Consider the following 22,925-nt stretch of genomic DNA (forward strand, 5'->3'; position numbering starts at 1 on the left):
CCTGCCAGGGTATCACTGCTGTTGGTTATCCATAGAGAAGAGGTCATTAGACTCTGAAGGGAATCCAGTCTTTCTCTCTTTGGGACCCTGGGGCTTCAGTCTGGATTTTTTCTCCTGGAGGCTGGCCAACTTATTGTACTATATGTGATCTTTGTAACTTTCTTCTAGTCCCAGGGTCCTCACCAGCACAGTCTCTTTTGCTGACTTTTTACATGACACCTCCTTCTAAGCCTGGATTCATGGACAGGTGCAGTGGGCAGGGAGACTAACAAGGAGTTAAGAGGCTTTGAGAGTAATGAGCTGTGATGGAACATGTTGCCGCCCTCAGTTTCCTCATCTGTAGAAAGGGGATAAAGCTGCTCTTAAAGCAACCTAAGTAAAGTAATGGATGTGAAAAGGGCTTTGAAGCCTGGCCGGTGTAGCTCAGTGGTTGAGCGTTGACCCATGCACCAAGAGGTTGCCGACTCAATTCCAGGTCTGGGCACAGGCCCAGGTTATGGGCCTGATCCCCAGTGGGGGGCATGCAGGAGGCAGCCAATCAATAATCTCTCTCTTCGATGTTTCTCTCTCTCTTGCCCTTCCTCTCTCTCTAAATCAGTAAAGAAAACAAAATATTTAAAAGTGCTTTGAAAAGCCCTATTCAGACATCAGGTTTTCATAATATTTGGGATGGCCTGGAGCAGCACCTAAAAGAACACAGTGTCACTTAGAATTTTTCCTGATCAGGTCTGGCTTCTAGTGCGTTGCTCACGGAGAGACTCATGCTGACTCCTGGGGTGCTTTGGCTCGCTGTTTAAAAAGAAAAAAGATTATTAGCTGTATTTTAAGATTGCACATTTTGAATGTATAACACTGCAGTTGCTTTGCAGAGGTCCCTGCATGACTCCAAGGACAGAGTGTGGCCACAAAGAATCTGGGGGCCTGATTTTTCCTAAAGTATTAGATTCCCACTGAGCAAGAAGTTCCTTTTATAAAGAAAAGTGTGTTTCTTTGCTGGCTGGACAAAGCAGGTGGCTGTTATTGATGGCCTGAGGGTCCTGCAGAGTCTCCGTTCTTGCAGCATTCATCATTGTGGCATTGGGCTTGGAGGTACGGATGAGGCCAATACCGGCTTCCTTCGCCTGAACCACTGTCTCTAGGGACCCCTCCCCCCAAACAGCTTCTAAAACACTCATCTGAAGAGATTGCTCCAGACAAAGCCAGAACTACCTTCAACCCGATTAATATGAGCTCTTCCCCTCCAACACCCCGTAGCTCCCCTCAGTCCCCCAACTCCCTGCTGTTCACCTCTACTTGTCATCTCCCTGTCCAGGGAGGCAGCTACTGGTATTGAGGGTCCCCTGAGCCCAGGGCAGCCAGCGGCTGGGATGCTGGCTCTCAGCTGTCTCCAGTTTGTCCTGCCAGGCCCTCACGGGCTTCTGGGGGAAAGACCGTGTGGGAGGATGGAGTCCAATTAGGCTGCAGTTTGAAACCCTCCTGAGCACTGACAGATTTGGCTAAGGTCCGGGAGGGAGCGGGTTCCTCATAAAAGTAACCAGAGCTTAAAATGGAGTTGGCAGCTTGGGGTCTGGGGCTGAGTCTAGCCCTTCGCCCAACTTACGCCCAGGATTGCATTGTTTGAGAGCTGCAGGAAAAGCCACACCGACTTGGAGAGTCCTGATGAGCCCTCAGCCACTCTCCAGGCTCCCAGGGTCTGTAGGCCATCAGACCCCAAGAGCATCACCAGGCACTGAACGCTCTGTCTTCTTTTACTGGGACTCCAGGCAGCACTGTATTGAAAGATGGCAGAGTGCACATCAAACCAGTCCCGTCTCTGCTGGGTAACTACGCTGCAGTGGCTAAGAACGTAGGCCCTGGAATCGCACAGACCTGGCTCTCAGTTCCAGAACACGTGTCCTGCTGTGGAACTCTGAGCCTCAGTTTCCTCATCCATAAAATGGGAATAATACTCTCTCTCTCCAAGCTGTTGACCAAGTTAAACAACAGGCTGCATGTCGGTCACCTGGCACATGCAGACCTTGTTTGAACACTGGTAGCTGTAACTACTGTTGTACAAAGGTGGTCTGGGAAGTTGTGGAGGGGTTGCCCTAATTGCTGTGAAGGATTCAACATAGGCGAGGAAGGTTTTCCTTCCCCTGGTCTAATGGGGAAATGTAAATGAGCTGTCCATGGTGGTAGGGACAAGCTCTGCGAAAACCCCTCTTGGCCAGACTGTCAGGGAAATGCACAAATAACCCGGGTGTTGTCTGCAGGCTCCTCCAGCATCCCGAGGCTCCCTGAGGTCAAGTTCCCTGGGGTGGAAGAGGCGGCTTGCTCTCCAGGTTGCCATAACTTTGCATATGATTTGCATATGTTTCTGGGACCCCTGCAGTTTCTTCTGGCATTTCCAAGTTAAAATATCGCTGCTTATCCAGGCAGGCCAAATATTGATTTCCTTCTTCTCCAGTTACTTCTCTAACCACTCTGATTGACCCGGCTCCTTCGCTCAGTGAATAGGGAATGAGAGGGTGGGGTGAGGACGTGGATGCGGGGAGGGAGGAGGGACGGGTGGACCTTGTCGCGCATTCTGCACAGCGAACGTGAGCTATCGTGGGTGATGAAAATGAGCTTGTTTGCAGGAGGATGGAGAGAGGCCAGACGGAATTTCTCCCCTTAGATCCATCCTGGTCTGTTCCTTCCCTGCATCCTTAGTCTGACCCGTGGTGCCCGAAGTCCACTGGCCACCGGGGTCCAGGGCACCCAGTGGCGTGGCGAGGCGCAGGCTGGGGCAGGAGAGGGAGGGGCGCCGTGACAGCCCAGCACGGCTTTGAGGAACCTTGCGAGAGGAAGTGGCTTCGGAACCGCTCCGGCTGCACCCGGGGCAGGAAAGGCTCGAGGCGGCGGGGGAGGTGTCGCGATGGCGCTGGGCGCACTGGGTGGAGGGAGGGAGCCGGCGCCGAGGACGTGAAACCGCAGAGGCCCAGGGAGCAGGCGAGCAAGGCAGGTCCCACCCGTGTTCGTGTTCGCAGCTGCTGGCGACGCAGTGGGAAGGGAACAGATTACCCCGCTGCTTGAGCCGCACGGGCCCCAGAGTGAGCGCCCCGGGCGGCCGGTACCGTCCGCCTGGCGGGGTAAGTGCCCGGTCCGCGCCCCGGCGCCCCGCTGCGGAACCGGGGGCCTCGCCTCCTGCGCCGCATCCCCGCCGCCCAGCGGATGCACTGGCTGCGTCCCGGCTCTGGGCTAGATGACGGTGGACAGCAGCATGAGCAGTGGGTACTGCAGCCTAGAGGAGGAACTGGAGGACTGCTTCTTCACCGCCAAGACCACCTTCTTCAGGACTGTGCAGAGCAAACATCCTCCCAAGGTAAACTTAATACAAGAACACTGGAGACGTTCGTGGTGGCGGGGTGGGGGGTAACCTCTGTGACTATAAGGGAAATGTTGCTCCTGGCAAACAGGCAAGGCCATGTGTCCCCGGAGTGGCCGGGCACTTGCCCTGGGGAGGACCCTCTTGAACTTGGCTGAGCAGACGGAAGGTTGGGTCTAGAGCCCTTCAGGGACCACCAGCAAAAACGAAATTCTCTTTTTTAATGCTCTGTTCAGCATTTCCTGTCCCTAGACCTTTTCAAAATGGCTCTCTAGGATTTGGGGACAGCAGCACTTGACTCATGGTTTGGCCACATGCTCACCTGTGACTGGGAGCGTGATGGGACAACTGTTCTTCTTTTTCTCTTTTCATTTCCCCCCCCAAATCCGAGCTTTGAAGCTCTAGATGGAAAGTGGATTCTCCTCCCATACGATAAACATTCATAGGTTGGGACGTCCATATTGTGAATGACCAGAAACCATCTTAAAATGCAATCGAGTAACTCTGCAGAAGTCCAGGGTGTTTTTGGAAGCAAACTAAAACTTCTTTCGTAGGTTGTTGTCCTACCACCATTGTAACATCCTGGGGTGGTTGGAAGTAACCTACGGGGGTTCTCTGTGCCTCCTAAATGTATCAGCCCCTCGACACTGAGCACTCCGGAGTCTCCTGGCCCTACCCTCCCAGTCACCGCAGAGCCTGCAAACTGCCACCCTTGGAGGGAGGGGTGACACGGCTCTGCGTATTCACTTGTTTTATTGTTTATATGAGAGGGCTCTGAACCAGTTCCTTGGAGAGGTTCCCTGAAAGGAACTGTTTGCAGACCCAAGTGAGCTGTTAAACTTCTCAGGGATGTGCAGGCTCCCCATTCATTTAGCAGCCCTACTCAGTAAAATGAACCCCAAACTTCCCCAGGCCTGACTCTGGGGCTTCCTTGGTTAATAATTCATTTCGCGTAGAGGCCCCGAATTTGCTGGGTCCTGATGTCAAACAAATGGACCTTTCCATTGTAGGAGAGGTTTTAATTGTAGTGTTTGAAGGAACCCACTAAAATTCGCCCCTTGACCACCCTGTGCCTATTTTCTGGGGCACCCCCGGTGAGGCTGGAGAGCAGGGTTTGTTCTGGAGGGCCGGGGCCGGGGCAGGTCGGCTGTGGGAAGGCTTCTGCGAACAGCGCTGCTGCAGAGAAGATGCCCTGCTCTGTCTCGCGGTTCTTGCCTGATTGTGTGGTCCCCCTTGCCCACCCCACACATATATACAGGCATTCCGGCTCTCTGGAGCCGTTAGACCAGTGGTTCTCAGTCTTAGCTGCACCCTGGAGTTACCTAGGGACCTTTAGAAAATGGGGATCTTGGGTCCCACTGCCGGGAGTCGGGCTGACTTGGCCTGGGGGTAGCCTGGGCAGCAGGACTCGAGAAGCTCCCAGGTGACCCGGTGTGCCTCTGGGCTGAGAACCATTGCTCCAGAGCAGCGGTTCTCAACCTGGGGGTCGAACGAAGACATAACAGTAGCACAGTTACAGTGATGAAGTAGCAGCGAAAATAATTTTACGGTTGGGGGTCACCACAACGGGAGGAACTGTATTAAAGGGTCGCGGCATTAGGAGGCTTGAGAACCACTGCTTTAGAGAGTTTTGCTGCTGCCTGGGAAGGAAATGGTTCCTGTTTCTAAACAAAGCTTTAGCTGCCACACTCACTACCAGCCAGGCTGCGAGCCCTTGGTCCCAGAGGGGGGCCTTTGCACGACCGGTGGGGGAAGGCACACCACAAAGCTGGGGTTTCTTTCTCTCGGCAAATGGAAAAGGTAGCTGCTTCTGGTATTTCTTGGGAGAAGTAGAACCATCTTACAAGAAAATATGCTGGGGTGGAGGATGACTTGTTCCGTGGCCAAACAGCCTTCTCCATCCCCCCAAAATTCTTCTTCCTAGCCTCACTCCTGAAAACGCACCTTAGGTTTGGCGCTCACGTCAGCTCTTTCTTTACTGTGTCTGGTTCTTGATCTGCTGCACACCAGGGATCTGCATGTCTCCCTGCCTCCTGTTACCCAAGCCTGGAAGCCCTCAGCGGGCAGGAATCCCTTCCAATAAATTCATTTTATTGAACCCCAGCCAGGGCTTAATGCTTCCAAAAAGGAAGGGTGATGGCATTGTCCCTCTTATCTCTGGCTCTGCCTAACTGCAGTGTGAGAAGAATCCTTACTGGAGATTCAGAACTGCCATCAGGGATGTCTTCCTCAGGGAGGGAGGAAGGGCAGGGCCGCCTCCTCTGGGTGAGCCAGTGCCGGGGTGGCCCCGGGTGAGCCAGTGCCGGGGTGGCCCCGCTGGCTGAAGGAGCGCAGGGGCGTGTGTGGTTGGCTGAGGGGCTGGTGAGCTTCATCCAGATGTTTTAGTCTTTCATCCTTCCAAGTATTTTTCCACCTTTAATATTGTCACCTCTCTTCTCCTTTGGAGCACTTCTGGAAAGGGTTTTAAAGGGATTGGCCAAATCCTGACCCCATTCTGACCCCTAACTATGCTTTCTTCCTACCCAAAGAGAGATCACATCTGAGCTCCTAGGGGAATTTCTTTTCCTGTCTCCAAGGAAAGGCATTAATGTTTCCCTGTCGCTGAGAGACTGAGGCCCCCACCTGGGAGAGGCCAACTGGCTTCTATAAATAGCCTTGTTGGAACAACCTGCTGGGCCTGCTGGCCAGGCAGGAGCAGAGCTGTGGGGGACCCTTGGGCGCCGCCTGGGGTGTGCAGAGCAGCCCCCCAGGAGTTCTGAGCCCTCTCTCCAGCCTCGGTGGGAAGTGGGAAGGTGGAGAGACAGCAAAAGGGAGCGCGGGACAGGTCCCTGGGCGCCAACCTGTTCTCTCCTTTCAGAAAATGGCAGCTTCCTGGGGCGGCGCCTCTGAAAGGGGCAGGGACGTGTGAGTCACACCAGGTGCGCTCTCAGGAGCTGAGGCAGTGCTCTCCGGGGATTTCTCCCCTGGCTGGGCACAGTGAGGTCGTTTCCCAGGGTCACGCGTGTCAAAATGGGGCTCCTGGTAGCTGGCATAGAAACCCACCTGGGTGCTCAGCGGTGCAGCCCAAGTGCACACACAAGCCCCTCTATAAGATATTGGAGTCTCGAAGGCTGGAGGGTTTGTCCAAGGTCATACCGCAAGTTTTTGGGGACCCGGGGGAAGGCCTGCATCTCTTGCCTTCCAGCCCAGAGACTATTCTGTCCGAGTCCTGAAAAGAAGGCGAGATCTGGCCCTGCATAGCGCGGGTGACTGAGGCCGCCTGCTCCTTCATCCCTGCTGGGGTCTGACCCTGGAAGTGGGGCCGGCTTCTGCTCCTGTCAGTTCCCTGATGCCAGCGTGGCCGGTCAGGGCGCGACCTCTGAGCCGGGACGCAGGCCTGCTGCCCTCTCTGGGCCTGTGCAGCAGGCTCCAGGGCCCCAGGACTCAACGCCACGCAGAGCCGCCAGGTGAGCGTCCTGAGACTGCGGCTTGCAGGGTCAGAGCTGAAAGGGACCCGGCCCAGCACCGCGCCTCGCAGATGGAGACACGGAAGCCCAGAGAGTAGGGAGGCCCTCGTCAGGCCACAGGCCTGGTTGGACAGAGCCAAGACTGACAGCCCTCTTGGATCCTTGCCAAGTGCTCTCCTTGGTCCTCTTTACTCAGTGAGTAACTAGGACAGACTGTGGTCCTGTCCTCTCAGAACCTTGTATAAAATGGAAAGACCCAAATGACCTCAGGCCGGGAAAGGAGTTAAAGGGTCCTTCCCGTCCCTCCATTCCTATGGTCCTTCCCATCCCTCCATTCCATAGGGTCCTTCCCATCCCTCCATTCCATAGGGTCCTTCCCATCCCTCCATTCCATAGGGTCCTTCCCATCCCTCCATTCCATAGGGTCCTTCCCGTCCCTCCATTCCTATGGTCCTTCCCATCCCTCCATTCCATAAGGCATACTGGCCAAAGGAACATTGGCCCTGCAGTTAACACTAGCAGGGGGTCCCTGTCATCACTTCCAGAGTCTTACAGTTTTAATCATTAAAAGTTCTTGGTGCTTATCCTAAAATACTGCTTGCTAGAGCTCCCTCCTGTGTGTGATTTGTTTGTGGATCTAGAGAATAGAAGGTTGGCTTTATCTATGGTTAAATGTCATACTTAAGCACATGTAGAACACACTCCCACCCTCTGTCTCCCCCACCCCCAGACTTTCTCTGCTTTGTGCTGACACTATTGATGCAAAGAAGAAGGGGTTTCAGAGGTCAGAGTACAAAGCCATTCTGGTTCCATTCCTGCTCATGTCCCATCCTCTCTTGCCTGGCCAGGCGGCCAGGGCCTCCGTGGCACTCCAGGGATGTCAGCCAAGCTCAGTGACCCTGGGACCAGCCAGGGAAATGCTCATCTCTGTGCCAGCAGCAGGCACGCCAAGCCTCAGGCATAACCCCTGCCCCTGACCTTCTTGGCATGAGAGAAAAGAAAAGAATACTAAAAATAAGTTAGTTCCAAACTGGAGCAATAAAAAATAAACTAAAAATCCTCAGAACCATTGGGCCACTTAACTGTGTTTTTCTGCGCTGTCTCGGAAGCCTGCAGAGCCCCAGACCAACCTCAAAGGACTTCCCACGGCACAGCCACACGCTGCCTGCCTTCCAGGCTGGAGCCTTCTCCACTCCTGTGGAGCACGCTGACCATGTCCTCTGGTCCTCACCATGTCCCTTTTCTCTGCAAAGGCGAGAAGCCCTGTGAGATGGGAACCTGCCTCCCATCAGGTCCAAGGCAGCACCCAGTCCTGGTTACCAAGGCAGGCGCTAACTAGATGCTTGCATCCCATCTGAGCGGGATGGACTGACTAGCTTTATAACACACAGCTCCTGTTTTCCAGGTGTTGAACACAATCAAAGTTTATGTCTCCTTTAAGTAAAGTTACATTGGCAGGTGGGGGCCCACAATAACACTTGGGAGATTTTGGCTGGCCAGGTCCGGAAGTGGTGTGTTCTTTGACACTCGCATGCCATTGGCCAGAACTCCGTCACATGGCCACAGCTAACCACAAAGGAGGTTGGGAAATGAAGTACAGCTGTGAGCCCAGGTGGAACAGGAAGCCGGCAGTGGTGAGCATCTAGCTTCTCTGCCACACATCCTCCTACCACCTTCTCTGCCAACCACCTTTGGAAGTGCTACCCGTACTTTTCTTGGTGAAGGGCCATGGTCCCTCTCATTGACCTTGTACCTCTCCATCTGTCACTGAGGATGCACGGTTCCTGGAATGGGGTCCTGTCTCCCCTAAGTACACTGGGAACTCCTTGAGGATGGATGTTTTTTCTTATGCAGCATTGCTCTGGTTCCTCTGTAGCATCCAAAGCCTCCGGTGCTGCTCGGAATGCATTACAGTCACTCTTTGAATCACTTTTTGAAAATGGAGTTTCAGGGGCCCCACACTAGACTGACTGGCTCCTGGATCTTTGGAGGTAGGACCCTCAAACCTGCTTTTTAAAGAACTCTCCCCAGGTGATTCTCACATATACTGAAGTCTAGAAACCATCTACGCAGGAAATGTTTGGTAATGGACTGGTTTCTTCCATTGGAATAGAAGACGAGCATTTTCCAGACCCCAGAGAGGTTCTTAGGCTGGAAATTGAAGCCCAGAAAGTAAAAGGGTTTGTCCCTGGTCACACCGCTAACTAGAGACAGGACTAAGGACTTGGGGCCCCTGGGTTTCTGCTCAGAGCTGTCTCCATCTCTCCCACCACAAGATGCTGAACAAAGCTGTTGGGGGACAGCCCTTGGTGACCGTGACTGGCAGGTGAGGTAGGAGGAGCAGCAGGAACTGTAGCCAAGTCCTGGCTCATCCCAGCTCCAGCGAATAACTGAGGGGCTGTGGCCAAGTCACTTCCGCCTTCCAGACTCAGGTGCTTCCTCTGGTCTGTCAACAAGAACACAGTGTAGCATGAGCCTGTCCTCATGTTCTTCCTAAACTGAGAGTCCCTCGCCACTTGGCGAGGGAGCAGATCCTTCTTACCAGATTCTCGTGGGACTGGTAGGGATTTTAGGTACTGACCACCCAATTCTGTAAAGGGTAGGGATTTCCCCAGGGTGGGGCCAGGAAGGGGATCTGAATGGCTAACTCGAGTCCTCTCTTCAGGACCACCTGGGACTTCCCCAAGACACCCTCACTGCTGTGTTCCAGGTTCCTCCCCTCCCCCTCCCCCTCTTTCTTCACAAATTTAGAACATTTATCCTGACTCTGCTAGATTTCCTTACAAAGCAATTCCTGTTATAGCTTCAGCACTTACAACATCCACCCACCTAAGCAGTCAGGGAGAAAGGTTATTCACTGCTGTCAAGCCCTGAATTCTGGCTCTTCGTTCACACCGTCAGGTGGGACTCTGGATCTAGCTTCTAGCCCATGAGCTTGGGGGAGGAGGCCCAGGAGCCTGTGTTCTTATCTTTCTTCTGCTCTCACCTTGCCAGGTGACCCACACCTATGTACTTTCTGGCTTTGGGATCCTCCTGTACAAAGGACTCGGACTCGTCCTCCTCCAAGGCCTCTTCCAGATGGCGTAACCTACCCACAAAAGAGCGTGGGGTCCCAGGCCTGGCCTGGATATTCCCCGGGGACAAGAGTACCAGAGGAATTCACTAAGAGCGGGAGCATGTGATTTCAGGACCAGGAAGAACAAAGGAGCTATAGTGGCAGGAAACCAAGCTGAATCCCTGAGCCCGTGGCTTCTGTCCGTGGTGCTGTCGTGGTCCCGTCTCTACCCTCTTCTCCCACCCCGCCCCAGCTTAGCTTAACTTTCCCCCTACTCCCCCGGTCCATTTCTAGAACATTTTCTGTAGCCTATTGGGGGGTCTCACATGCCTCTCAGATGCCTAACATTTAATATGTCTGAAGCAGCTCATAGCTTTGCCTGTAACTGATTTCTCGCCCCGCCTCTCCCCACCCTCCTTGTGGCCCATCTTGAGAGCCTCAGGCGTCTCCCTCCTCCCTTCCATCCAGTACGTGCTCTGGGCTCTGCCTCCACAGTGTGGCAGGCATCAGGGGTCTCCTCTGTCCCCACCCCACTCTGTGTTGAGTGCTCGTCACTGCTGACCAAATGTCCCATGAGGTCACCCAGCCAGTTTCCATCTGTTTCTTCCCCTCCTGTGTGCCCTGCATGCTGCTGCCAGGGCTTACCATCCCGTATTCAAAGCCTTCAGAGCCCCCCTTTGCTTCCAGAGAGAAGCCCACATGAGGTTCCTGCTCTTTATATAACAGCCCAAACCCCACAACACCCAGCTCCGGGCAAAATGTCAATTTCATAGCACTGAGCACCAGGGCTGCGGGCCGCAGAGGTCGATAAATCATGGTCTCCGCACTTAAAGACCTCAAGGCACCCACTGCGTTGTGCCACACACGCTACGTCATACCCTCTCCCATCCATGGTGGGATCAGGGTCCCTGGGTAGAGGGACGTCTGGAGGAAGACCCTGCATTTACCCTGCGGCCACATGGCTCTCATCAGGACATGGCGGCCGCTCCCAAGGCAGGGAGGATGGAGGGGCTGGCTCCCCGATGCAAAGGTTCAGGTATGAACAGCAGCCTATGGGGGGCTGGGGACAGGCGGGCAGCTCACTGGCAGTGACAGAGCTGCAGCGGCCACTGGGAGGGTGCCGGGGATTCACTGAACCTCTGAAAAGCGGAGCCCTGGAGCTGGGGGAGGCTGGAGGAGGTCATTGCAGCCCTTCCTGTTTCCAAGCAAGCCTGCCTGTAACCCAGTGCAGCCGGGGAGGGGAGCTGTGCTCCTGACCACCGTCCTCCTCCAACCTGTTTATCAGTCCCTCCTTGCTCGGGGTGCTGTTCAGCATGATTCCGGCTGGCCGGGTCTCTGCTCTGTGTGGGCACAGCCCTGGGCGAAGATGGAAGCGAGGGCAGCAGCAGAGCACCCGTACCAGGAAGACCACACCGGCTGGATTTCCGTTGCTATCAAGCCAGACAGCTGGCACAGTCAACGAGGTAGCAGGTGCCAGGGGCTTAGCCAGGGCCCAGGTCACCACCCCACATGGGTCCAGCTTGAGAATACACACTCTTTCCCCTCCACACATGGCATCCTGAGTGAGGTCGAGTTTGAAAGGCTCCAGATCAGCTCACATCACCATCTCGAACCCTGGTGACCTGTTGGAGGGAGCCATTTCCTCCTTCAGCCCATTTCCTGGTGCTGAAATCCAGAACATTTCTTTTCCTGTTGTAGTCTCAAGAAGTCTGGGTCACCAGTCTATGGTCCCATTTCATCAACCTCCAGTTCCTGAGCCCTTCCGTGTCCTTCCTCTCCTGGCTCCACCCCCGTGTGGAGAGTGGTGCGGGACTGCCCCTCCGCCGTGACGTGGGTAACACGGGGACACTGGGTCTGCAGGGCACTGGCCTGGCAATGAGACTGAGGCAGGCGCCTCCCCTGGCCGGAACATGTGTGTGGCAGTAGGCATGTTTAATCTGTATAGTCCCACATGGCTGGGCAAGTGTGGGCTTGTGAGGAGAACATGGGAGCTGGTGACTCGGGGTGTTTCGAGAGCATTTCTGGTTGCAACTTGAATGCTCCCTTCTTTGCTCCCCAAATACCACACATCTTTCTCTTCTCTCCCTCATTTTGATGGGTTGTAATGTCCTGGACGGGGGACCCTGTCCGGTTGGTTCATCAGTGTGCCCCCAGCACTTGGCAGTGCTCAGTGCATGTTTGACAAGGAGGAGAGGGCCTGGCTTTCTTCCTCAATCACGTGAGCCCTGCAAGGCCCGCGGGCCAGTGTTGTAGGGCAAAGTATGTGAGAGCTGATCTGGGGACCGCTCTAAAGGAAGCTTGTTAAGATTCTGGATGCAGAATCGATGGGTTTTTCCAGTAACTCCCAAAATAAAAATCTCACTGAGTGAGCAGAAAATGCAAGGGCAACTTTCCAAACATAGAGCGGCCCCCCCACCGCCTATGTGATTGCTCAGCTGTTTGCCCCGGAGGATGAGGCCAGGCAGGGCTGGGTCCCTTAGCAACCAGGCCTGGGCACCTACTGGCAGGAGTCGGCTTGGTCTTTCGCCAAGGGGTCCCCGGGGGGGTGGACAGAGCAGCCCCTGTGAGGAGGTGGGAGAGCCCACGGTTTCCTCCGTCTGCCGTTCAGTGTTGGGGAGTGGCAGGTCGAGGGGGAGGAACCAGCACACTCCTCATTTGTCCGACTTTCCCAATTCAGTTTCGAGCGAGTGAGGACCCTGTTTGGCGATCCTAGTAGACGGAGCGTTCTCAACGGGCCCAGGGGCTCCAGGACATCAACGAGCCCGACACTGGCCTGGGAACCTGAGCCTTCGCTTTGTGTGACCTCAGGGTGCGTGCTTGCCACTCGAGGCCTCGCTTTGTCCTTCCATAAAATGGGGAGACCTGCCCCGCCCGTGAAGAGTAAGTGCTGAAGGAGGACCCAACGTTTGGCTGTGAGAACCCATGGAGAGCTCCCAGGCCGGGAGAGTAAAGTCCCTTTGGGGAAATGCAGACGGGTGTTGAATTTGACACGGGGAGGTGGAGTTCATTATGGGATGTGGAGGTGTGAGGCTCACAGAATAGAGAAAGGGCAGGAGCGAGGGGTCTGCTGGGAAACGGTTAAAATGTATACTAATAAGCGTTTCCTATTGGGCCCTCATGTGTGTCAGACCCTGCTATGTGTTCCACAGGTACAGATGTATTTAATCCTCACAACAATCATATATAGTTTCCACTGGTTTTTTAATGTGTTTTGATTGACTGTTTAGAGAGTAAAGGAGAGAAAGATAGAAACATTGATGTGAGAGAGAAACATCAATCGGCTGCCCCCTGCACACCCCCTACTGGGGACCGAGCCCACAACCTGGGCATTGCCCTGAGCAGGAATCCAACTAGGACCTCTCAGTGCGTGGGACGACACTCAGTCCACGGAGCCACACCTGCTGGCTGTGGTTTCCATTTAGCTATGAGGAAACTGAGGCACGGAAGGGGGTCACACGGTAGTAAGGCAGATGCAGGATTTGGGCCCCAGCAGTCTAACGCTACAGCTCCTGGCTCCTAGGCTGTACTGCCAGAATTAACCACCTAGTCAAAGCCCCAGCAGTGAGGCCGAAAGGTGCCCCCCAAATGCCAGCCCATGCCAGCAGCATTGCTCTGGGCGTGGGAGTCAGTGAGGGTAGTGCACTTGGCCAGACCATTTAGGAGAGAGAGGAGATCAATGCCCCTGCTCCTGCGCCTTTCTGACGCAGGGAGAGGACGTCCGCATGAACATTCGGAGCTGCTCAGTAACCAGCACGACACTTCTCGGTGTCACAGGTGAAGCCCCACACACTAGTATGAGGTGGGGTTATCGGGCAAGCAGCACAGTGACAAGAGGACGTGTGTGGGCTGGTGAAGAGGCCCCAGCACCTCGCACCACCCCAGCCCTCCAAGCTGCAGGCACAGGGGGCTTCCAGGCAGAGGCAGCCAGTGGGACTGTACTCCCTCCGGCAGGGCAGCGCAGGCCGATGTCCTGGCTGCCGGCACAGGTCCCAAGCCGCCCCTCCCCTGCCCTCCTGCGAGTGTGGGCAGCGCAGGGCATGCTGGGCGCTGGGCGCTGGGCGCTGGCTCGCGTGCAGCTCTCCGCCTCTGAGTGACTGGATCATTCATGGTGCTGATCGGCCTGTCCTGCAGGGAGCTCCAGCCCCAGCTGGATCCGGCACGTGGTGGGGAGGGTGCTCCTGCAGTCACGGCACCACATCCCGTCCAGCTCAGGAAAGGGGCTGCCGTCGGAACACACGGGCTGGCCTCCTAAAGCCACCCCGCTCTCATGGCCCAGGGATTCTGCTGGGTTTGACTCTATGGCCCTCAGAGGGATTCTGCATGATGCTGAGGAGCCTTTACTCAAAGCACTCTCGTGCAGGGAAGTCCACCTTGTGAGGGTGAGGAAGCGATCTGGGGGTGCGGCATGAAGGTGAGTTGGAAAATACCCCAACTCTGGCCTGCAGAAGAAGTGACAGGGCCCAGTGTCCCCATAAATCTTCCTTTTGCTGTTGCATCCCTTTCTCGAGGGGTGGATGAGGTTGGAGAGCCTGACAAAGCTCAGCCATGGCTAGCCGTGACCGGGTTGAGGGACAGCATCTGAAGCAGTTGGAGAGTCCCCCCTATCCCCACTGCTTGAGTCACCTAAGGACTCCGATTGCTTCAGAATGTCAGTGATTGGATCAGTTCATCTCTAGGCGCCTTCCAAACTCTGAGCTCAGGCTTCTTGGTCTCTGAGCCACCATCTGGAGAGTCGTCTGGGAAGTACCTACCAGCAGCAGCTCCTCTGAGCCGGGCTTCTGTCCAGATCATCCCTCGTGCTCAGCCGGGCCTCAGTGCACCAGCAGGAGGGAGGCCTGTGCCCAGGAAAGAGCTTGCTCCTGGGTCTTGGGGTGAGGGGAGCCAACTTGCTTAGAAGTGCGGTTGGCCCATCGCTTACTTTGAATATAGCAAGTAAGGGAAGCTCTCAGCTTTATGGGAACCAGATGAAACCAGCTGGTTACATGACCTCCAGTTACTCCTGACCTTGGAATCCTCTCTCTCTCTCTCTTTTTTTTTTATGGTAACAAATATACATAACAAAAATCTATCATTTTTAAGTGTGCGGTTCTGTGGCATTGTTGTACAACCATCACCACCATCTATCTCCAGAACTTTTCCACCTTCCCAACTGAAACTGTACACCCATTAGACAATACCTCCCATGACGTACCTCCCCACACCCCAACAACCACTAGTCTACTGTCTGTCTCTATGAATTTGATTGCTGTAGGAGCCGCATGTAAGTGGATTCATAAAGTATTTGTTTTTTGGCCCAGCCAGTGTGTGGCTCACTGGTTGAGTATTGACCCATACACCAAGAGGTCACCAGTTTGATTCCCAGTCAGGGCACATGCCCAGGTTGTGGGCCTGGTCCCCAGTGGGGGGCGTGCAGGAGGTGGCTAATCAGTGTTCTCTTTCATCAATGTTTCTCTCTCTCTCACTCTCCTTTCCTCTCTCTCTAAAATCAATAAAAAAGAAAAAATATATTTTTTTAAAAGTATTTATCTTTTTGTGACTTGCTTAATTCACTTAGTACAAGGTCTTCAATGTTCATCCATAATGTAGCATCTGAAAATTTCTTTCCTTTTATGGATGAGTAATATTCACATTTTACTTATTCATTCACCATCCATCAATGGGTTCTTCCACCTTTTGGCTGTTGTGACTGATGCTGCTGTGAATATGAGTATATTAGTTTGAATGCTTTGCTTTCATTTCTTCTAGGTAGAAGTGGAATTGCAGGATCCTGTGGTAATTCTTGTTTAATTTTTTGAGGAATCGTCATACCATTTTCCATAGCAGCTGTTCTATTTTCCATTTTCATCAGCAGTGCAGAAGAGTTCCAATTTCTCTAAATCCTCACCAACATTTATTTTCTGTGTTTGTAATAGATATTAGCCATCCCAATAGGTGCAAGGTGGTATCTCACTGGGGTTTTGATTTGCATTTTCCCAATGACTAGTGATGTTGGACATCTTTTCATGTGCTTATTGGTCATTTCTATATCTTTGGAGAAATGTCTATTTAAGTCCTTTGTCCATTTTCTTTTCTTTCTTCTTTTTTTTTAATCCTCACCCGAGGACATTTTTCTGTTTTTGTTCAGATAGAGTGGGAGGGAGGGAGAGAGAGAGGGAGAGAGAAACATTGATGTGAAAGGGACACATCGAGTGGCTGCCTCCCGCACAACCCCAACTGGGGCCAGGGACAAACTGCAACCGAGGTACGTGCCCTTAGCAGACACTGAACCCAGGTCTCTCTGGACCACTGGCTGACGCTCTAACCGCTGAGCCAAACCGGCCAGGGCTGTCTATTTTTTAATTGGGTTGTCTTGTTGAGTTGTAGGGTTTATTTATTTTTTTATATATTCTGGATGTCGATTCCTTATCAGACATATTTGCAATGGAATCCTCTTTAATTTGGTTCTGAAAGACTGGAGTCTGGGATGGGTATTGGGACCCACTCACTCACGTACCCACATCATCCCTCGTTCACTCCACAGTGCTCTGGGAACACAGAGATGGGAAAGGCACAGTCCTTGGCTTCGGGACGCTCGTGGCCTAATGGGGAGTCAGGCTGGTACCCAATAATACTACTGTACCGAGGATGAAACTAGTGCCGAAACAACTGAGGCATATGCTGATGTTGAAAAGCGGGGGATTGAGGAAGGTATCCCCAAAGGATATGTCAATTCTAGGGGTGGGGGCATTCTCTGAAATGAGGAGGACATCTCAGGCTGAGTGGTCAGACTGAGGGGTCAGGGGGACCGCATGGAGACTCCTGGGTGAGGCTGGGTGAGGCTGGGTGAGGCGAAACCAAGATACATGCCCTTGACCCGAATCAAACCTGCGACTCTTTGGTCCATGGGCTGACACTCTAACCACTGAGCCAAACTTTATATCAGTGCTATCACAAAATATAATTTACCATGGTGTTTTTACGGAGGAAGGGGCCCGCGGCCCTGAAGTGCTTAGGATCCACGAAAGCTATAATGTGGCCCTGGCCGAAACGCCTGTCAGGGATCGAGGTGAAGATGCGAGTCTCCCGTGCTGGGTCCATCCCCAGCACCAGGCTTCCCTTTGCACCGCTAGACAAATGACTACGGATGATGATGGCGCTCATGTCTTCTGACATCGTGCCGAGCCCTTCCACGTGCAATCTTGTTTCGGCTCAACAAATGTGCACAGAAGGCCTTGTTACCTGCGTGTCACCAAGAAATCTGAATCTCAGTGAGACTGACCTGCCCAAGTTCACATAAGATCAAGAGCAGGGCTGGCAAAGGCCAACCTGTAGCCGGATGTGCAGGGCAGTGTGGTGCAGTGGGGAAGAGCAGGGACTCTGGGTAATGACATGCATCCCTCGTGCGTTATTCCAGGGATTAAATGAGACGGTGACTGTGAAGCCCTGGGAGCAGTGCCCGGCTGCTGCGACTTCTGTTGTTATAATGAGGCACCGTAGGCTAGAACCTGAGTCACCGAAGCCCCAAAGCCGCAGGGCTCACCCAGCCTCCTGCGTGGAGCTCCTGTTCCCCGGTCCTGACTCACCCCAGATTACCTGCTCCTCTTGCAGACTGAGGCAGTCACCTAAAAGAGTGAGGGGCACTGTGCCCAGGCCCTGGGACTGATGGCCTCGCTGACATCACAGCATACACACGGAGCCGATCTGGGCTGCGTGGAAAGCCCTGGGGCTCTGTGCCGGGCTGCGCCGGACTTGCTCTGGTCTTTCAACGTATGTGTGTCCATCTTTCCTCCTCAGATAACCTCGGGCTCTGAGGTCAGACACCACCCTGTCGGTTTCATGTCCCAAGGTACCTTTCACAGTCCTCAGCCCGCAGGCAGTTCACTCAGGTACTGTTGACTGTACCTTGACCGTCTACCCTGCATTTTTGACTTTGGGGATTTCAACCTCTTTCCAGTTTCTCAAATACCTCCCCCCTTTATTTTCCCTGCTTCTCATCTGCATCCCCCCAAAGCAGCTCAAATTCCACATGGTTCTGCTTGGACGGACGGCTGACGCCCCTTCCTTCCTCTGTTGGGAATAACCTATCAGAGAACACAGTTCAGGAGCTTCTAACCCTTTTACTTCTGGTACATGGACAGTTCACAGAGGGACCTATGGGAGTCACCACTGCACTGCCAGGGTGCTGCTGGGAAAGTCATCCGGAGGCCCTTTGGGACCTGGGCGGGGACTCCCTGGAGACGCCACCCAGAGCTTCCTCTTTCCCATCTGGTTGAGCCCATCCCAGAGAGACTGATGAGCCTTGATTGTGGTCTGGGCATTGAGCAGGGCATTCTGAATCCAGCCGGACAGATGGGTGTCTGCCCTTTCCTTCAGAGGTTCCTCTTGGGGACCCGCCTGCCGGCCACACCAGGTGTGTGGGGTCGGCCCGGTGGTCCGAGAGGGAGGTGTCTGCAGATGGTCATTCTCAGGGGTAGCCGCCTGCAGCTGTCCTGACACAGCCTGGAGACATCGCCACGCCAGGGGCATGAGAATCGCTGCGGACGGATTTGCTAAGAGCCAAAAGAGGAAATGTGGCAAGGGCTCACGGTGACTGGCTTCCGGGCTAGTTCTCGCTTCGTCTTCTTGAACTGTCCGAGTTAAAGTACAGACCTGCCTGAGCTCGGCGAGGAGCAGAGAGCGCACGGGGTGAGGCGGAGGCCAGTGGACCCAGAGGTGAGAGGCCGGTCTGAGTGCTGCCTCAGCTCAGTTATCACCCTGCAATTCGAACGAGCCCAGCTCTGCTCCCAGGGCCCCCAGCTCCACACCCAATTCTCTGAAATAGAAGAGGAAGCAGTGATGAAAGAAACCACCCTATCTTATATGTAAAATCTTAGCGTTGCAAAGGGGCCATGGAGCTTCTCTGGTCTCACTTCATGATTTCACAGATGAGGAAACCGAGGCCCTGAGAGAGGAAGTGACTCCCCAGAGGTCACAGGTCATTCGATGGTCTGGCATTTGTTTTCACCAGGAAACTGCAAGGTGCTGAGCCGTAGGGCTAGCCTTCAGCCAAAGCCCTCAGTCCCATGCAACCCACACCTTCTTAGCATCAGCCTCTTGGGGTATAGGTTGGTGGGAGGTGTCCATGGCTGGGTTCTGGGCTGGGAATCACCCAGGCTGCCCCACCCTCTTCCTGCCACCTGATCCATAGGTATTTATCTGACACCTTGGAGGTGAGCCTAGTGCTCAGCCGGGTCCCACAGGGGGTAAAAAGAAGGGTAGTCATCAGACATCATGTCTTTTTCCCTCCAGGGAGCATCTAATTGGGAAGATGGTATTAACACATGCGAAACAATAATTAAACAATAAAAGACAGCATATAATCAGATGCTGCCTGTAGCCACATCGGCTGTGAAGGCACCTCCATAGGTCCTGGCAGCAGGGGTTTAACATTTACAAGCAGCTGCAGAGGTCTGGGGCATGTGGTAATTTGCAGCTTTGCTAGGACAGGAATCTGAGGCTTTGGGGCCATGGGGCGTGAGTCCCCGAGCCAGTGAGTGAGCCTTGCTGCCCACCTGCATCCCTCCCTCAGCCAGCGCGTTGCCTCCTCATTGGAGAAGGGAGGAGAGTTAGTGGAATGCTAATGAAGTGATAAAGCCTTTGTCTGCTTGTGAAAAGCGTCCATTAAGTGAGAGTGATGTTACAAGAGGCCCCCACCCCCACCCCGGGCTGAAGGTGTGAGGAAACCAGGACTGGGGCAGGTGTGATTCAGGAAAAGGCAGCGACCAGCACAAACCTGTACATACCTGTCTCCATCTGGGAATTAAAATGTCAGGGATCTCATATATTAGGAGAATAGTGCCGATGGGGGCCATATACTCTAGGCCGGAGGAACTGCACAAACAGCCATGTAGAGCAGAGAGGCAAACTGCTCTACAGGGGCCAGAGTCCATGAATAAAGTTTTATTGAAACACAGCCACACTCATCCTATGGCTGCTTTGTGCCTCAGTGGCCAAGTTGAAGAGCTACAACAGAGACTGTATGGCCTGCAAAGCCTAAAATGCATATTATCTGGCCCCATACAGGAAATGTTTGCCAACCACTAGCGTAGAGAAAGGAGGGAACAAACGCTATGGCAGGTGGGCCAGGGGATAGGATTTCAGGCGCCTGGAATGATAGTAACAGTACAAGCCTTCGGATGGGTTTGATCTTTTCCAAACACGTTTGTACCCATTCACTCATATCGTTTCACCTTGGCATCAATGCTACGAGGCAATAAAGGAGTTTTATCTCAAATGTAGAGGTGAAGAAACCAGCCTCAGAGAGGTTATCTGACTCTCTCACGATCACTTAGTTCGTAATGGGGGTCTGAACCCACACGTCCTGCAGGATGTGCCAAGCTGGAACTGGGCTCCGGGCCGCCAGACAAGTCAGGCACAGGTGCTTCGCCCCCAGAACTCAGCCAGATGGAAATGCAAGGCTCCCTGTGCTGTACTTCCTAGGGTACAAGAGAAGCATACTCATAGGTCCTTTCCCCCTGCAGCCAGTGGGGGGCCGTTGAAGTTTCTTGAGCACGTATTTATTGTCTGTTTAATGCTCGGTGCCACCAGGCATGGAGAAGAACTAGAAGTATGGTATAAGTCGTTAAGGAGCTTCAGTCTAGTTGGGAAGAAAAACCAAGACGGATGGTGTACTTGAAGGTTAATTTAAGTAGATGCCTATTTAAGTGCCAGGTAGTATAGTGTCAGCTTTAGATGTAGGTCCTTCTTAACCTTGCTGGGGCTCAGTTTCTGCGTCTGTGAAATGGGCATGACACTGGTACATTTCTCATAAACCGGTGGTGTGTAGAACCACACCTGGCACATATTAGCCAGTAAGTAACGATGCAGTGATCATCGTCATCACTCAGGACTGGGTGATCAGAGAACCCTTGACAGATGAAGGGGCCAGAGAGGAGCAGACAGCCCTGATATGACCAGAGCAGTGTGCAGGAAGAAGGCTGGGAAGTTCAAATAGAGGGACAGTGGAGTTTGGGGCAAAAATGAGGTTTGTGTGATTTAGGTCAAGAAAAAATGGGCATGAATGTATCTGATGACTCCAGCCTGAGGCTGGGACACAGTCTCCTCGGCCAAGCCCTCACCACGGGGGCCCCCTCACTACTGGAGCTTTCGTGGGCTGCCCTGTGCATACCTGGGGTGCTAGAGCCACAGGACTCGCTCAGCGCCTCTCAGAGCGCTGGGTCACTCTCCAGCGACCAAAATCGAGACTTTACATATGTCATTGCTTAGAATGCATAATTAGCCAGTGTTTGTTTGTATTTTTTTTAAAATAAAGTAAAATTCAACTTATTTTGTTGTTAAGGGTATTTTAATAGAAAAATTTGAGGATCGCCCAGCCGGTGTGGCTCAGTGGTTGAGCTTCGACCCACAGACCAGGAGGTCGCCGGTTTTATTCCCAGTCAGGGCACGTGCCTGGGTTGCAGGCTCAATCCCCATTGGGGGTGTGCAGGAGGCAGCCAGTCAATGTGTCTCTTTTATCAGTGTTTCTATCTCTCTCTCCGTCTCCCTTCTTCTCTCTCTAAAAATAAATAAAAACATATTAAATAAAAAAAGAAAAGTTTGAGGATCATTCTCAGAGGGCATCTCTACTCTGACCCTAGCACCTCGCTAGAGTGTCTGTGCCCCAATAACCTTGAGAGCTAAGAGAGGACACAGCCCTTTCTATGGCTTAGGACATTTCCCCCTGGTGCCCTGGACGTGCCAGGTGCATGGGGAACAGCTAAACCACCTGCTACCAATGCAGTGCTTAGAGCCATGACTTCCATGGCAGATGTGCCGAGACGTGTGAACCCCCAGGGAGAGACACCTCATGGGCCAAAGCCTGTATTTGTTAAATCACAACAGAGTGGATTTCCTATTCTGTCTCTATTGTGGGCCACCCCAGGAGACAAAACCCTGCCTGGTTCTGACCTTTGTCTCTGTCTGCCTGGTTCCGACCTTTGTCCCATGGACAGAGAAAAATCTTTCACTTTGAAGACTTGAGAATCTGGCAGGTGACATCCTCTGAAGATCACTATATTATTGATCTTGTTCACACAGCAGATACTGACTTCTAGGTAAACCCTTGGGACAGACAGTGGGTATCTGTGGGCCTCTGCAGCTGGATGGGGACCCTTGAGGTCTGAAATTGTCTGAGAGGGGTCTACACCAGTCTTTCTCCAACATTGCTTCACATGAGCACCTGGGAGATTTTCAAAAACCCCTGTGTCCAGGGTGACCCCAGACCAGTGAAATCTCCAGGACGGGCTCAGGCACTGTGTCTCTGAAGATCCCCCAGATGGTTGCAGCCACGTTTAAGAACCACCGGTTTAGATTTCTTGCCATCCCTCGGATGGGAAGGGATTGCTGGGCCCTTGTGGCTGGCTGGCTGGCTGGCCTGTTTGGGGAGGTGATTCATTCAGCCCATGGGTCAGACCTTGTCTGCCAGATCTGGTGTGGGCAGCAGCCAGCCCAGCCCCAGTGCTGACATCCAGGGTGTGAGGTTTCATGTCCTGGCCACACAGGGCTCCTGGGAGTTGGGACAGCTGTCTTCTGCGTCAGTCCTGGGGGGTGGGGGGGGGTGCCCACGGCACCTTGTGCCACTCCCCAGGTTTGTGGTGGGAATGAGGTAGAAGAAATGGGTTATCTGCCAGAGGAAAGGGGAACAGGAAGAAGAAGCCGTGGGTTAAGGCAGCCCTGCCTCTTGCTGTCTTCAAAACCAGGCCTGGGGCACTGGCCTTTGAAAGCGAGGACACAGAGAAATGGCTGTAGTTCGGTTGGAAACTATGAGAGATCTTCCAGAGCTTCTAGAGTTTTCCATCACTTAACTCTTTTAAGTAGATGAGAATGAGAAAGCTATTCACTCTTGCGGAGCAACAGCGTGTTTCAGAGACAGAATGGAGCCCAGGATAGTAACAGGACACTGGTCCTTGTGCCTGGAAGCTCCCAGGGGGCAGGGGGCAGACCGGGTCCCATGGCGACGCGCCCGGGGAAGGTATGAGCAGCTCCATTTTAAGGGTCCTGTTTAAATGGATGAATCAACAGTGAATGAAGACGTTCGGTGAGGCCCACACCACTTGCTACT

At 53.5% G+C, this 22,925-nt stretch overlaps 1 protein-coding gene across 2 annotated transcripts in view; it reads left to right on the forward strand.

Annotated features, from left to right (window-relative positions):
* RASSF5 (Ras association domain family member 5) overlaps window positions 1-22,925 on the forward strand; it is a 72,607-nt gene that overhangs the window by 41,419 nt on the left and 8,263 nt on the right. Inside the window, exon 1 of one of the 2 annotated variants that reach the window (XM_036272269.1) lies at window positions 3,154-3,343. The exons of the other annotated variant lie outside the window; for it this stretch is intronic. Coding sequence (XP_036128162.1) covers window positions 3,224-3,343 — 120 coding nt within the window. The 5' untranslated portion in view covers window positions 3,154-3,223. Of the gene's footprint in view, window positions 1-3,153; window positions 3,344-22,925 lie in introns of those variants that run through there. 2 annotated transcript variants of the gene reach the window in all.

This window comes from Molossus molossus, unplaced genomic scaffold (assembly GCF_014108415.1).
Source record: "Molossus molossus isolate mMolMol1 unplaced genomic scaffold, mMolMol1.p scaffold_m16_p_20, whole genome shotgun sequence".
Taxonomy (NCBI): domain Eukaryota; kingdom Metazoa; phylum Chordata; class Mammalia; order Chiroptera; family Molossidae; genus Molossus; species Molossus molossus.